Genomic DNA, 15,020 nt, shown 5'->3' with positions numbered 1-15,020 from the left:
AACTTTCAATATTTGGAGATAATATGATAGTATATATACATGACCCCAAAAATTATATGAGGGAACACCTTCAGCTGATCAACTCCTTCAGTTTGTGGCAGCATACAAGATTAACTAAAAAAAAAAAACAGTAGCCATTTATATACAAATGACAAATGGGCTGAGAAAGAAATCAGAGAAACATCACCCTTTACTATAGCCACAAATAATATAAAATATGTTGGGGGTAACTAGAACTAAGTAAGTAAAAGACCTGTATGATAAAAACTTTAAGTCTCTGAAGAAAGAAATTGAAGAAGATATCAGAAAATGGAAAGATCTCCAATGCTCATGGATAGATAGGATTAACATAGTAAAAATGGCAATCTTACCAAAAGCAATCTACAGATTCAATGCAATACCCATCAAAATCCCAACACAATTCTTCACAGACCTGGAAAGAACAATACTTATCTTTATATGAAAAACAAAAAAAACCCAGGATAGCTAAAAGTATCCCCTATAGTAAAGTAAACTCTGGAGGCATCACAATTCCTGACGTCAAGCTATACTATAGAGCTATAGTAATAAAAACAGCTTGCTACTGGCATAAACACTGACATGTGGAGCAGTGGAATTGAGTTGAAGATTCTGACATTAGTCTGCACACCTATGAACACCTGATTTTAGACAAAAAGCCAAAACTGTACCATGGAGAAAAGAAAGCATCTGCAAAAAATGGTGCTGGCATAACTAGATGTCAACATGTAGAAGATTGTAGATCAATACATATCTGTCACCATGTACAAAATTCAAGTCCAAGTGGATCAAAGACTTCAACATAAATCCAATTATGCTGAACTTGATAGAAGAGAAAGTAGGAAGTATTCTTGAACACATTAATACCGGGATCACTTCCTAAATCTAACACCAGTAGCACAGACACTGAGAGCAACAATTAATCAGTTGGACCTCCTGAAACTGAGAAGCTTTTGTATGGCAAAGACATGGTCAATAAGACAAAATGACAGCCTACAGAATGGGAAAAGATCTTCACTAACCCCACATCTGACAGAGGACTGATCTCCAGAATATATAAAAACTCAAGAAACTAGACATCAAAATACCTAACAGTCCAAATAAAAAATGTGCTATAGAGCTAAACAGAGAATTCTCAACAGAAGAATCTCAAATGGCTGAAAGACATTTAAGGAATAGCTCAACATCCTTAGTCATCAGGGAAATGCAAATCAAAACAACTCTGAGATACCATCTTACACATGTCAGAATGGCTATGATCACAAACACTGAAGACAGCTTATGTTGGAGAGGATGTGGAGCAAAGGGAACACTCCTACATAGTTGGTGTAAATGCAAACATGCACAGCCTCTCTGGAAATCAGTATGGCAGTTTCTCTGAAAATTGGCAATCAATCTACCTCAGACCCAGCCATACCACTCTTGGGCATATAACCAAGGAATACTCATCTTACCACAAGGACACATGCTCAACTATGTTCATAGCAGCATTATTCATAATAGCCAGAACCTGGAAACAACCTAGTTGCACCTCAACTGAAGAATGGATAAAGAAAATGGGGCATATATACACAATGGAGTACCACTCAGCAGAGAAAAACAATGACATCATGAAGGTTGCAGGCAAATGGATGAAACCAAAAAATATCATCCTGAGTGAGGTCATCCACACTCAGAAGCACAAACATGGTATGTACACACTCATAAGTGGATAGTACATGTAAAGCAAAGGATAACCAGACTACAACCCATAGCTCCAGAGAAGCTAGCTAACAAGGAGGACCCTAAGAGAGACACATAGATAGCCCAGTAAATGAGAAATAGATGATATCTACATGAGCAAACTATGAGTGAGGGGGAGTAATGGAGGGCAAAGAATAAGGGATGAGAACATAAGGAGATGGAAGATTCAAGCTGAAACAGGGGCAGAGTGGGAGAGCAAGGAGAGAGATACCATGATAGATAGATACATCATGAAAACAGGAAGAAAGAGGGTGCTAGGGAAATTCCCAAGAATCCACAAGGATGACCCCACCTTAGACTTCTAGCAATAGTGGAGAGGGTAATGGAACTGGTCTACTCCAGTAACCAGATTAGTGAACACCCTAGTTGTCATCATAGAGACTTCATCTAGTTACTGATGGAAGCAGATGCAGAGATCCATGGCTGGGTGCCAGGCTGACCTGCAGGAATCCAGTTGATGAGAGAGAGGAGGGATTCTGTAATTGAGGGACATCAAGATGACGACAGAAACGCATAAGAGAGGAGCAACACTAGTGGAGACTCATGGTCCAGTAGATGTGGAGCCCCCATGAGACTGGACTAGGCCCTCTGGATATGTGAGACAGTTGTTTAGCTTGAACTGTTTGGGGGCCCCTGGCAGATAGAGTACAGAACATACATAGCTACCAATATTCTTTTGGATCCTGACCCTACCTCAGCCTCCATGGAGGAAGTCTCCCTGCAATGATACTTAAGAAGGCTGGTTCAGGGATGAACAAGGTTAACCTACCCCCCCCACCCCGCTGTGGCCAAAATTAATTTTTTTAATTAAGAAATTTTCTACTCACTCTACATACCACCCACAGATCTCACCTCTTCCCTCCTCCAAATCCCAGCCCTCTCTTCAAAGACACCCCACATCCCCACATCTCCCAAATTAAAGTCTCCCATTGGGAGTCAACAGAGCCTGGCACACTGAGCCTAGGCAGGTCTAAGCCCCTTCCTACTGCACCAAGGCTGTGCAAGGCGTCACACCACAGGCACCAGATTTCTAAAAGCCTGCCCATGCACCAGAGATGGATCCCAATCTCCCTGTCCTGGGTGCCTCTCAAACAGTTTGAGCCAAACAACCTTCTTTCATATCCAGAGGGTCTAGTCCACTCCCATTGGGTCTCCACTGCCACTAGTTTAGGGTTCATGGGCTTCCACTAATGTGGCCGGTCATCTCTGCATGTCTTCCCACTTGATCTCGATCTCCCCCACCTGCAGAACCCCTCCTCTCTCATCAATTGGATTCCCAGAGCTCAGTCTGGTGCCTGGTGATTGATCTCTGCATCTGCCTCCATCAGTCACTGGACAAAGGCTCTGGATGACAGTTAGGGTATTCACTTGATAGGTCACCATAGCAGACCAGTTCAGGCACACTCTAGAACACTGCCAGCACTCCCAGGTGGGGTCATCCTTGTGGATTTTTGAGAGCCTCCCTGGCACCCTGCCTCTTCCTATTCCCATGATGTCTACATCTATCATAGTATCTCCCTCCCTACCCTTCCACACTGTCCCTGTTCCTGCTTGACCCTCCCATTTCCCTATGTTTGCATCCCCCACTCCTTGCCCTCTGCCCCCCGACTCCCAATCCACTCATACAGATCTCATACACTTCTCCTTCATGAGGTATTCCATGTGTCCCTCCTAGGGTCTTTCCCTGTTAGCTGGCCTCTCTGAAGCTGTGGGTTGCAGTCTGGCCATCCCTTTCCTCACATCTAGTATCCACTTCTGTTCCTTTGAATTAGTATTCTCCTTCTTCTACCCCTATTATTTTTAGCTTTGGTCTTCTGATGGTGTCCCAAATTTTCTGGACATTTGGAGTCACGATTTTCTTGGCTTTAGTGTTTTCTTTGGATGATAAAGCGATTTCCTCTATCCTATCTTCAAGAGCAGAGATCTGCTCTTCCCTCTCTTGTATTCTGTTGGTTTTGCATGTGTCCGTAGTTCCTGTTCATTTACACAGATTTTCCACTTCCAGCATTCCCTCAGTTTGTATCTTCTTTATTGAATTTATTTCAGTTTTCAAATCTTGAACTCCTTCCCACATTTGTTTAATTGCTTTCTCTTGGCTTTCTTTAAGGGATTTACTGATTTCTTCCCATTTTTTGTTTGACTTTTCCTCGATTTCTTTAAGGGAATTTTTCATTTCCTCTTTAAAGATCTCTATCATCTTCTTAAGGTCTGTTTCTTCTGTGTTGGGATGTTCAGGCCTTGCTGATGTAGGTTCTGATGGAGCCATATTGGTTTTTATGTTGTTGACTGTATTTTTGCACTGGCGTCTACCCATCTCTTTCTCCACTTGGTGCAAGCAGTGTCGGTGTCTGAGGGAGGCTCTCTTGGTCTGATCGATACACCTGTTCCAGAGGGTCTCTTGGTCTAGTGGGTGCTGATGGACTCTTTGTCTCAGGGAGCAGCTCTTAGTCCAATTGGCACTCTTGGGCTCTGTCTCAGGGAGTAGCTGCAATCTTGGCATGTAGGTGGGTAGGGAGGGCTGGGGTTTGTGGCTTACAAGGTCTGGTGGTGGATAGTGATAATGTCACCTGTCTGCTATAGGTCTGCCAGCTGACTGGCCTGAAACTGGGACTGCAATAAGTGCTGGTGTAGGGGAACAGGGTTGTGCCCCTGAGCCCAAATCCTAGGGGCTGGGTTGTTCAGGTATGAGGATAAAGACTCACAATTTAGTCCAATTGGGTGCTGGAGGGCTCTGTCTCAGGGAACAGTTGCAGTCTCAGAGGGTAGGTGGGATTTGGGGGAGGTGGGACTTGGGTTACAGGGTCTGATGGGGGATGGTGGTAGTCTGACCTATCTACAAGAGGTAGGTCTGCCTGCTGTAGGTCTGCCTGCCGACTGGCCTGTAACTGGGACTGCAATGGATGCAGTTGTAGGGTGGCAGGGTTGTGCCCCTTGGCCCAAAGCCTAGGAGCTGGGCTTTTTGGGTATGAGGATAAAGACTCACCTCTTAGTCCAATTGGGTGCAGGCAGGCTCTGTCTCATCTTTAATATTTTTATTTAAAAGTAGTTTTTCATTTTACATTCCAACCATAGTTTCCCTTCCCAACCCTCCTCCTGCTCATTCTCACCTTTTCCTGACCCCCATATACTCCTCTGAGTAAAACCTCCCATGTGTAGTCAAAAACCTTTCCTGCACCCAAACGCTTGGTGAAAATTTTGCTCATAGATGGGATGCCAACAACATTGTTGGAATGAACATTTGTGGATGAACAGGTCTTAATTCAAATTCAGACTTCACACAAACTAGAAGCATTCTGAACAATAAAATAGGAACACTTAAGAAGAAAAATGCTGAGAGGTTGTTGCTATGGAAATTATGTATGTTGGAAAAAAGGGCATGAATCTATCAGGAATTATTTAGCATAGACTCGAATCTGAGCCATGAGGATACCACGTTTCCTTTTCTGTTTCCATGGATTTCTCCCGTGTGTTCATCCAGGAGATCTGAAGAATCAGGTGCTCTTGTGTCCCTTCTGTTCTGTTTGATCCCAGCAGCATCAGCCTGAATCTCCCCTTGTTGTAGAACAGTGCTCTCCAGGCATGGCAGTACTCATGTCCTGTGAGTCTCTGTAGCTGTGAATACACACAGGTCACCTGCACAAGACTGGCCCCATGAATGTTCGTTCATGGTATAGAGGCTCCTAAGGCCACTCCTCTTCCATTAGAAATATTGGCAGTTAAAAGTCGTAGGCAAAGCTTTTTTTCATGACTCTAACCACTGAAAAATTTTCAATATTGGTGACTATATTGGAACATACAGTTCACAACAGTCATATGTGAGACTTTTGCTGGATCTAGTCTAGACTACATAGTGAGTTCCAGGAGAGCCAGAGCTACATAGTGAGACCCTGTCTCAGCAAACAAACAAACAAATCAAAATATTCCCCAAAACCAAGACTGATGACAGGCTTCTAAGGACCCTAATATAACTCATAGCATCATCAGGTAGATTTGTGTGGAGTCTTGTCTTTGTTCCTATCACTGTTGTCTCATGTCAGATGTGTAGGCATTGTGCGTGTATCCCTAGGTAAAGTTCACACAACATCCCAAAGAATCTCCCAGGCAGGCTAGAAAACTGACCATGAGTTTTGTCTAGCTGCAGGAGTAGAGGATAACCAAGATGAAGCTCTGAGAGAAAAAGACCAACCACTTTGGAGTCCCTCAAGTGAAGGTCCTGATTCAGGAAGTCACCAGGTTTATTTTGCATTAAGTCCTGGTCTCTGGTGACTGGGAGCATACAGGCAGATGTAGATGGTTACAGTGGAGATGTTCTGAAGGAAGAGACCACAATCAGACTTGGGCACTTAGCAAGCAGAAGGATGAGGAGGACTCTGAGACTTGCATGAGGTTTAAGAGGTTCTGTCTCAGAAACAGAAACAAAAACTAAGGAACCAGGGAGAGACAGAAGCCACAAATTCTGGAAGCCAACCCACTACAGCACAGGAAAGAAGAGTCAGGCGCCTGGTTAGAGCAGTTCCTCTTCCTCAGGGGCTTCCTCATGATCACAAGCAGAACCCAGTCCGCACAGGCCACAAGTTTTGTGTCTGTGTATGTTTGGAAAAGAGGCTGATCGTCTGAAAACTTGTGGCAACTGGAAGATGCCATGACCCCCCTTTTTACAGGTCTACTCTATCTTGGTGAGATGTCAAATGGGGAGGGAGAATTCTCATCTGATAGGAAATCCGTCTCAGCAGCTCTATAAGGCATCTGGAAGTGGAGGTCATGCTCATGTTTTAGTGCAAACTCTCACAGGTAACTACCTCTTTTGCAGGACTGAGTCTGGACCTCAGGAACACAGTATTGGCAGGTGAGTGTCTTCTCAGCTGTCCCAGTTTGGACATCCTTGGAGGGGATCACAGGTAATTCCTGAACAAGGAAGATGAAAGGCGGTTGGTGTGGGTGTAATGCTGTGGATACCTGAAATTTCCTAAGTCTGAGAAGTTGATATCTGAGGGAGAGTTCTGGGGAAGCAGCTGTCAATATTCTTTCAGGGGCCCCCTCTAAACTTACACTCTGGGCAGTACCAAGAAATGTAGTAGCCATTGGGAACCAGGTGACATTCTTCTGTGAAGGACCTTTAGAGGCCAAGGAATATGTTCTCTACAAAGAAGGAAGTCCAGATTACCCAATACCAACAATCCTTCTAAAAACTGAAAACAAAGCCACATTCTCCTTCTCATCAGTTGAATCATACCATGCAGGCCAATATTGGTGTGAATATATAAGCAATAATGGTATGTCAGAAAGAAGTGACTTCCTGGAGCTGGTGGTGACAGGTGAGAGGACATTTACTAACCCCAGATTCTGCCTTAAGGAAAGGAACATGTTCACTGCGAGTTCCTCTCTCAAATATGAGAAAGGAGAAAAATGATTTTTATGTAAGCCCACATGACAGGCATTCTCTTCTCTCCTAGGATTCTACTCAAGCAAAGTCACCTTGTCTGCCATTACCAGCTCTGTGGTGACCTCAGGAGGGCATGTGACCCTTCAGTGTGTCTCAGACCAGAAATATAACATGTTTATTCTAATGAAGGAAGATGAGAAGTTCTCTAGGCCTTTGCCCTCACAGAATATACACCCTGAGTTATTTGGAGCCCTGTTCACTGTGGGTACTGTGAACCTCAACCAGAGGTGGAGGTTCACATGTTATGGGTATGACTTGAGCATCCCTTAGGTATGGTCAGTACCCAGTAACCACCTAGAACTCCTGGTCTCAGGTAAGGAAGTGCAGAACTTTACTTTGAATGATATTGTAACTGACACAGGATCCCAGGAAAGGACTGATGTATGGTGGCTGATCAAGAGCCTGGGTTATTGAAATCAGTGTCACAGATCTGTGGTACAGCTTGAATTGAGGAGCAAAATCTAGGGTTTATTTAACAGTGGGACCCACGATCCAAGGAAAAGTGAGGTCTTTAAGCGTTCTTCTGCAATTGCAGATCAGCTTACATGTCACTGGCAAATGTGACCTTCTCTGTGCAATTCTCCTAACAGACACATCTCCCTTTTCCCTCTCATTCTTTGCTGCGACCCTTCAAAAACCCACCATCTGGGCTTATCCTAGCTCTGTGATCTCCATAGGGAGTCCTGTTACCCTATGGTGTGTGGTGACTCTAGAAAACCTAATGTATATTATATATAAATAGGGAAGCCCAGAGTACTGGGACCAACAAATCCAGAGTCCACAAGAATAAGACAAAACTCACCATTCCATCTATGACTGAACTGAATGCAGGGCACCATCACTGTTATTCTTATACCTCTGAGGGATGGTCAGAGCTCAGTGACAACTTAGAGCTGGTGGTGACAGGTGAGAGGACACTCAAAAATATTAGCCCCAGATGTTATTCTCAAGAAAAAAACAGTAATAATGCTATCTGTCATCAAATGACAGACATTGGGAGAATTCTTATGGTATGAGCACCTTTAATATTCCATGTGTACTTCTAGGAATCTAATACAAACCAATTTTGTCAACTCTGCATAACCCTGTTATTTCTTTAGGAGGGTATGTAACCCTGCCTTGTACCTTAACTCAGAGATACAACTGTTTCATTTTAACTAAGGACGACCCGGAATTCAGCAGCTCACAATATTCATATATTAGGACTTGCCAGTCCACATTCCAAGTGGGTCCAGTGACTTCCAACCAAAGGTGGAGATTTAGATGCCATGTCTATAACACAAGAAATGCTCAGGTGTGGTCTAAAGCCAGTGAACCCCTGGAGCTCCTGGTCTCAGCTGAGGAAGCCTCCAGACTCTCTGCAGAAACATTGCTCCTGACACATGGTCCTGGTGGAAACCATGTTGTGTGATGTGTCTGAGGATCCAGGGCTCCTGAGACAATTGATACTTCATGCAGACTGTGGGAGTCATGGCATAAAAATGAGCAAAAGGCATAGCGATATTGGATCTTGGGAGGGTCACGAGACACTGAGTCTTCCCATGGCTTTACTTATCCTTTTGGTATTCAGGAGTAAAATTCAAGATCAGAAGTACGCTTGACATTTACTGTGAAACTGTTCAAAGTCCAATCTCTTTCTCACCTACCTCCCTGCAGGGAACCTTGAGAAACCCACCTTGTGGGCTGAACCAAGCTCTGTGATTGCCTCTGGCAATAATGTGACCATCTGGTGTGAGGGGTCCAAGGAAACCCAAATATATTTCCTGTATAAAGAAGGAAGCTCAGCACCCTGGGACAGTCAAACTCCCAAAGATCCTGGTAACAAGGCCTTGTTTTCCATAGCATCAATGGAAAAACTTCATGCAGGGCAATATCGCTGTTACTCTTACAAATCTAGATGGCGCAGTGACCCCCTGGAGCTGGTGGTGACAGGTGAGTGGACACTATGGGTCACAGTCCTCACCTTTTCCTGTGGGGGACCCTGAGAGCTCTGCTGCTTGCAGGGAAATGACCCACATGAAGTAATAAGGAAACCTCAGATCAGGCTGACATAGTAGTTGCCAGTTCACACTCTTAAATGTCTGAAACCAGGTCACTTATTGGAAGCAAATTTAAACACAGACAATTCCAAAGAAAAAAAAAGATTACTAGTGTAATCAAAATCCTAATGAACAACGAGGCATAATTACATCAAACTCAAATCAGAGTACATTTGAACGTGAAGATTGATTTTGTATCTAAGGGCATTTGTTCTGGTGTGGTCTCTGACTGAGGTGATGCCAATGTCAGCAGGCTAAAAAATATATGCGACATCTCCCCAAAGGATGAGATTCATTAATGAATGCCAGTGATAAAGGTCTAGGGAGGAGAGTCTGCAATAATCATTTTCAGGGATTCAGGTGAGGTTTGGATCTACAGATGGAAAAGTCACCTGGGTATTAACAACATCCACTCCCAGCTTTCTTGATAGAAGACAGGTATTTATCTCCTCCATTGAGCAGACACACTACATGAAAAACATTTGTGATTTCTCCCATATTATTTGTGACCATGAGTACATTGTGCCCTCTATATTTTCCCTCAGGAAATAAATCTCTAAACATTTTCAGCCATAGCCCAGCTGCTGCAGACAATGTATCATTACCAGGCTCTGTCCAATTTTTCTAGGTGTCCACCATGGCAAACCTACTCTGTCAGCTTTTCCCAGCCCTGTGGTGACCTCAGTTGGAAATGTGACCCTTCAGTGTGTCTCATCCAAAGGATATGATGGGTTCATTTTGACAGGGGAAGATCTGAAGTTCTCCAGGTCCCAAATGGCACAGTTATTACACACTGGACAGTCCCAGGCTCTGTTTCCTGTGATCTCCATGGCAGCCAGCAAGAGTGGTCCTTTCAGATGTTATGGATACTATACAAATACTCCACATGTGTGGTCAGAGGCCAGTCACCCTTTGGAGCTACATTTCTCAGGTGAGGAATTCTCCTCATTCACTCAACTGACATCAGAAATCCTTTGTCATAAGCCATTCTACCTCAAGAAGAGTTCAAAGCCATAACTACTGAAGGGAACACATGACTACTAAGGCCCAGAGTATGAGAGGCCTTGGCACTTTCAGAGCAGGAGGAGAGATGAAATGTATTACAAGAGCCACCTGGATGACTTCCTTGATGTTTCTTAAATCTTAAGTATAATATTGGTGTTTTAAAAGTATCCATTTTGGACAGGCAGTGGTAGCACAAGCCTTTAATCACAGCACTTGGGAGGCAGAGACAGGTGGATCTCTGAGTTCAAGGCCAGCCTGGTCTACAAAGTGAATTCCAGGACAGCAAGAGCTACCCAGAGAAACCTTGTCTTGAAAAACAAATAAAAGTGTGTGTTTGGACTGGGAACACCTACTCCACTTATTCCCATTTTGACCAGTTTTGGAGATCTTTGTGGCATCCAGCAAGAATGAGCCCTCCAGTTGTTATAGATACTATATAAATAACCCTCATGTGTGGTCAGAGGCCTGTAACTCTCTGGATAGTTGTGGATCTCTATGATTTCCCCAATCTCTTGTGAAATAAGCTTTTCAGATGAGGGTTGAGAGCTACACTTATCTGTGGGTATAAGGATAAGCATTTAGAATGAAGTTAGAAATTATGTTGGTCTAGAAACTTGGCAGTACTGATTTCTCTTTTAGAGTCCATATAGCCTCTCTAGATATGGATGCAAGTGTTAATTTAAAAAATAAAATTTACTTTCGTAATACTGGCCTATTCTTTGATGATTTAGCTTCAGTACTTGTTAGAACATATCTGCATTCATGTACATTGTGAGCATATGTTTATGTCTTTTTTATTGCATTGTATGTATTAACAACAATGTGAAGATTAGAGAGATGAGATGTTAAATAGAAGTATCATGGCAACCTTGTGGGGTGGTGCAGAAAGAGAAGCCCAGACTGCCACTATTTTGACCACCTGATATTCAGGGGACCCTGAGAATAAGACCATGTGGCTAGATCTTGTGTTCTCAGCTGTTGAATCAGTGCAGGTTACTGTTCTGTGGGGCTAATATCCTCCAGACTTCTATAATGCAGACTGGGTTAGGACCAAGGAAGGCCCCTATCCCGTGAAGGCAGAAATGACATTTTTCCATCTGAGCTCTCTTTAATCAGATAAACTCTTGTTTCAAAGTAGAGTCTTGACCAGCTGTTCTGAACTCTGAGAATATTCAGGCTGAAGAAATCAGGCCAAAGAACAGGAGGAAGCTGCTACTGCAGAGAAAGAGTTCTTTTAATATTTTCATAATGTTATATCATGAGAATAATGTGAAATTGTAGAAAATAAGAAGATGAAACTTGAGCTCCTATCCTGCCCCCGACTTCCCTTCTGGACCAGAGATGAGTATCCAGGTCCAACCCGGACCCCATCCCTGGGCACCAGCCACTCCGGGAAGACCTGACCAACTTGGCACCAGGTTCTGGCCACCGGGCATCTCCCCTTCTAGCCCCACCAGGAGGGATCCCCTTTTCCAAGCCCCCCGGCAGCCCCTGCAATCTCTGCGCCCTGCCCCCACGCCCATCTGCCCGAGACCCCAGCCACTTCCTGAGACTTAGAGACCTGCCCCCAGCTCCCATCCTGCCCCCAACTTCCCTTCTAGACCAGAGAATTGGACAAGAGAACTCCCTTTTGGACAAGAGAGAGAGTCTTCCTGAATCTGTCAGCTCTTTCTGAAACAAGTATACTGATAAGACCAAGAAGGAACCACAAGGAGATGGGCAGACGTCAAGGCAGAAGTACATACAACAAAATGAAGAGCAATACAGCATCACCAGAACCTAGCCCACCTCCAACATCTAGACCTGAACACCAAAATTTGGGAAGAAGCAGAAGAAAGTAGCCTTATGAGTAACTTCATGAAGAAGGTAGAGGCTTGTGTAGAGGAAAAGACAAGAAAATTGGAAGAACGCTGTAAACAACTAGAGGAAAGGGCAAACAAATTAAAAAGAAAACAATAAAGCCCTCCAAGAAAACAATAAAGTCCTGGAAGAAAACAATAAAGCACTGAAAGAAAATCATGAAAAAGCAATGAAACAAACAACGGAAACAGTCCAGGAACTGGAAAGGGAAAATTGAAAAAATAAAGAAGACACAAACAGAGGGAATGCTGGAAATAGAAAACCTGAGTAAAAGATCGGGAACTTCAGATGCAAGTATAACCAACAGAATGCAAGAGATGGAAGAGAGGATCTATGGCATTGAAGATACAGTAGAAGAAATAGTTTCATCAGTTGAAGGAAACACTAAAGCCAACAAAGTCATGAACCAAAATGTCCAAGAAATTTGGGGACACCATGAAAAGACCAAACCTATTGAATTATAGGGATAGAAGAAGGTGAAGAATACCAACTCAAAGGCACAGAAAATATATTCAACAAAATTATAGAAGAAAACTTTCCCAACTTAAAGAAGGAAATGCCTATGAAGATACAAGAAGCCTATAGAACACCAAACAGACTAGACCCCCCCAAAAAATCCCCTCGATACATAATAATTAAACAACTAAATGTACAGAATAAAGAAAGAATATTAAGAGCAGCCAAGGAAAAAGGCCAAATGACCTATAAAGGTAAACCCATCAGAATAATACCCGATCTCTCAATTGAGACTTTGAAAGCCAGAAGGACCTGGACAGATGTAATGCAGACACGAAGTGACCATGGCTGTCAGCCCAGACTAATATACCCAGCAAAACTTTCAATCTTCATAGACAGAAGGAACAAGACATTCGAAGACAAAGCCAGATTTAAACAATACCTACCCACAAACCCAGCTCTACAGAAAGCACTAGAAGGAAAATTCCAACCGAGGGAAGTCAGATACACACTCGAAAACACAGGTAATAGATAAAGCCACAATAGTAAACCCCAAAGAAGAGAAGTACACACACACTACCACCAAAAATAACAGGGATGAAGAATCACTGGTCATTAATATCCCTTAATATCAACAGATTTAATTCACCTATAAAAAGACATAGACTTACAGAATGGATATGAAAGCAGGACCCATCTTTCTCCTGAATACAAGAAACACATCTCAAATTCAAAGACAGACACTACCTAAGAATAAAAGGCTGGGAAAAAGACTTTCCAATCAAATGGTCTTAAGAAACAAGCGGTGTAGACATCCTGATATCCAACAAAATAGACTTCAAACTAAAATCAATCAAAAGAGATCAACAAGGGCATTGCATACTCATCACAGGAATGATCCACGAAGATGAAGTTTCAATTCTGAACATTTATGCCCCAAACACAAGGGCACCCACATATGTAAAAGAAACATTACTAAAGCTTAAACCACATATAAAACCCCACACATTAATAGTGGGAGATCTCAACACCCCACTTTCACCACTGGACAGATCTCCCAAATCGAAACTTAACAGAGAAATAAAGGACTTATCTGATGTCATGACCCAATTGGACCTAATAGATATCTACAGAACATTCATCCTAACAAGAAAAAATATACCTTCTTCTCAGCACCCCATGGAACTTTCTCTAAAATCAACCACATACTTGGCCACAAAGCAAATCTCAACAGATACAAAACAATTAGAACAACCTCCTGTGTTCTATCAGACCACCATGGTTTAAAGTTAGATTTCAACAACAACAAAAACTACAGAAAACCTACTATCTCATGGAAACTGAATAATGCTCAACTGAATCACCAATGGGTTAAGGAAGAAATAAAGAAAGAAAATTAAAGACTTCCTAGAGATCAATGAAAATGAAGACACCACATACCCAAACTTATGGGACACTATGAAAGCAGTGTTAAGAGGGAAATTCATAGCACTAAATGCCCACATAAAGAAGTTGGAGAAATCCCACACTAGTGACTTAACAGCACACCTGAAAGCTCTAGAAGAAGAAGAAGCAAGGTCTCCCAGGAAGAATAGATGCCAGGAAATTATCAAAGTGAGAGGTGAAATTAATAAATTAGAAAACTAAGAGAATAATACAAAAAATTAATGAAACAAAGAGTTGGTTCTTTGAGAAAATCAACAAGATAGACAAGCCCTTATCCAAACTAACCAAAAGACAGAGAGAGAGAGAGAATCCAAATCAACAAAATCAGAAATGACAAGGGGGACATAACAACAGACATTGAGGAAATCCAGAAAATTATCAGGTCATATTTCAAAAACCTCTACTCCACAAAACTGGAAAACCTAAAAGAAATGTACATTTTTCTTGATAGGTACCCACATACCTAAGTTAAATCAAGACCAGATAAACTATTTAAATAGCCCAATAACCCCTAAGGAAATAGAAACAGTCATTAAAAGTCTCCCAACCAAAAAAAAAGCCCAGGACCAGATGGTTTCAGCGCAGAATTCTACCAGATCTTCAAAGAAGAGTCAATACCAATACTCTCTAAATTGTTCCACGTAATTGAAACAGAAGGAACATTACCAAACTCCTTCTATGAGGCTACAATTACCTGATTCCTAAACCAAAACAAGGATGCAACAAAGAAAGAGAACTACAGACCGATCTCCTCATGAACATTGATGCAAAAATACTCAATAAAATACTGGCAAACAGACTCCAAGAACACATCAGAAAAAATTATCCACCACGATCAAGTAGGCTTCATCACCAAGGGATAAGGGTGGTTCAACATACAAGAAGTTCATTCATGTATACAACCATAAACAATTCAAAAGAAAAAACACATATCATCTCCTAGATGCAGAAAGGCATTTGACAATCCAACACCCTTTCATGATAAAAGTCTTGGAGGATAGGAATACGGG

The 15,020-nt window shown here is 42.5% G+C and overlaps 2 protein-coding genes across 4 annotated transcripts in view; both read left to right on the top strand.

Moving 5' to 3' along the window:
- LOC114686725 (leukocyte immunoglobulin-like receptor subfamily A member 5) overlaps nucleotides 1-15,020 on the top strand; it is a 305,493-nt gene that overhangs the window by 104,063 nt on the left and 186,410 nt on the right. The window lies entirely within an intron of this gene.
- Nucleotides 6,234-10,500, top strand: LOC114689253 (leukocyte immunoglobulin-like receptor subfamily A member 6). Of its 3 annotated transcripts, XM_037202198.1 has the most exons (5): nucleotides 6,234-6,437; nucleotides 6,572-6,607; nucleotides 6,792-7,076; nucleotides 7,215-7,517; nucleotides 8,861-8,943. In XM_037202198.1, the coding sequence occupies exons 1-4, from the start codon at nucleotides 6,404-6,406 to the stop codon at nucleotides 7,472-7,474; spliced, it is 615 nt and encodes a 204-aa protein (XP_037058093.1). In that variant the 5' UTR covers nucleotides 6,234-6,403; the 3' UTR covers nucleotides 7,475-7,517; nucleotides 8,861-8,943. The 3 variants fall into 3 exon arrangements, with proteins under 3 accessions (XP_037058093.1, XP_037058092.1, XP_028719453.2); XM_037202197.1 differs by lacking the exons at nucleotides 6,792-7,076; nucleotides 7,215-7,517 and adding an exon at nucleotides 9,989-10,500 and having other exon boundaries at nucleotides 6,242-6,437; nucleotides 8,861-9,136; XM_028863620.2 differs by lacking the exons at nucleotides 6,792-7,076; nucleotides 7,215-7,517 and adding an exon at nucleotides 9,872-10,500 and having other exon boundaries at nucleotides 6,242-6,437; nucleotides 8,861-9,136.

The sequence above is a fragment of the Peromyscus leucopus genome, chromosome 1 (assembly GCF_004664715.2).
Source record: "Peromyscus leucopus breed LL Stock chromosome 1, UCI_PerLeu_2.1, whole genome shotgun sequence".
NCBI classification, from domain to species: Eukaryota; Metazoa; Chordata; class Mammalia; order Rodentia; family Cricetidae; genus Peromyscus; species Peromyscus leucopus.
Note: the sequence above shows the minus strand (reverse complement) of the source record. Positions and strands in the feature narration are given on the sequence as shown.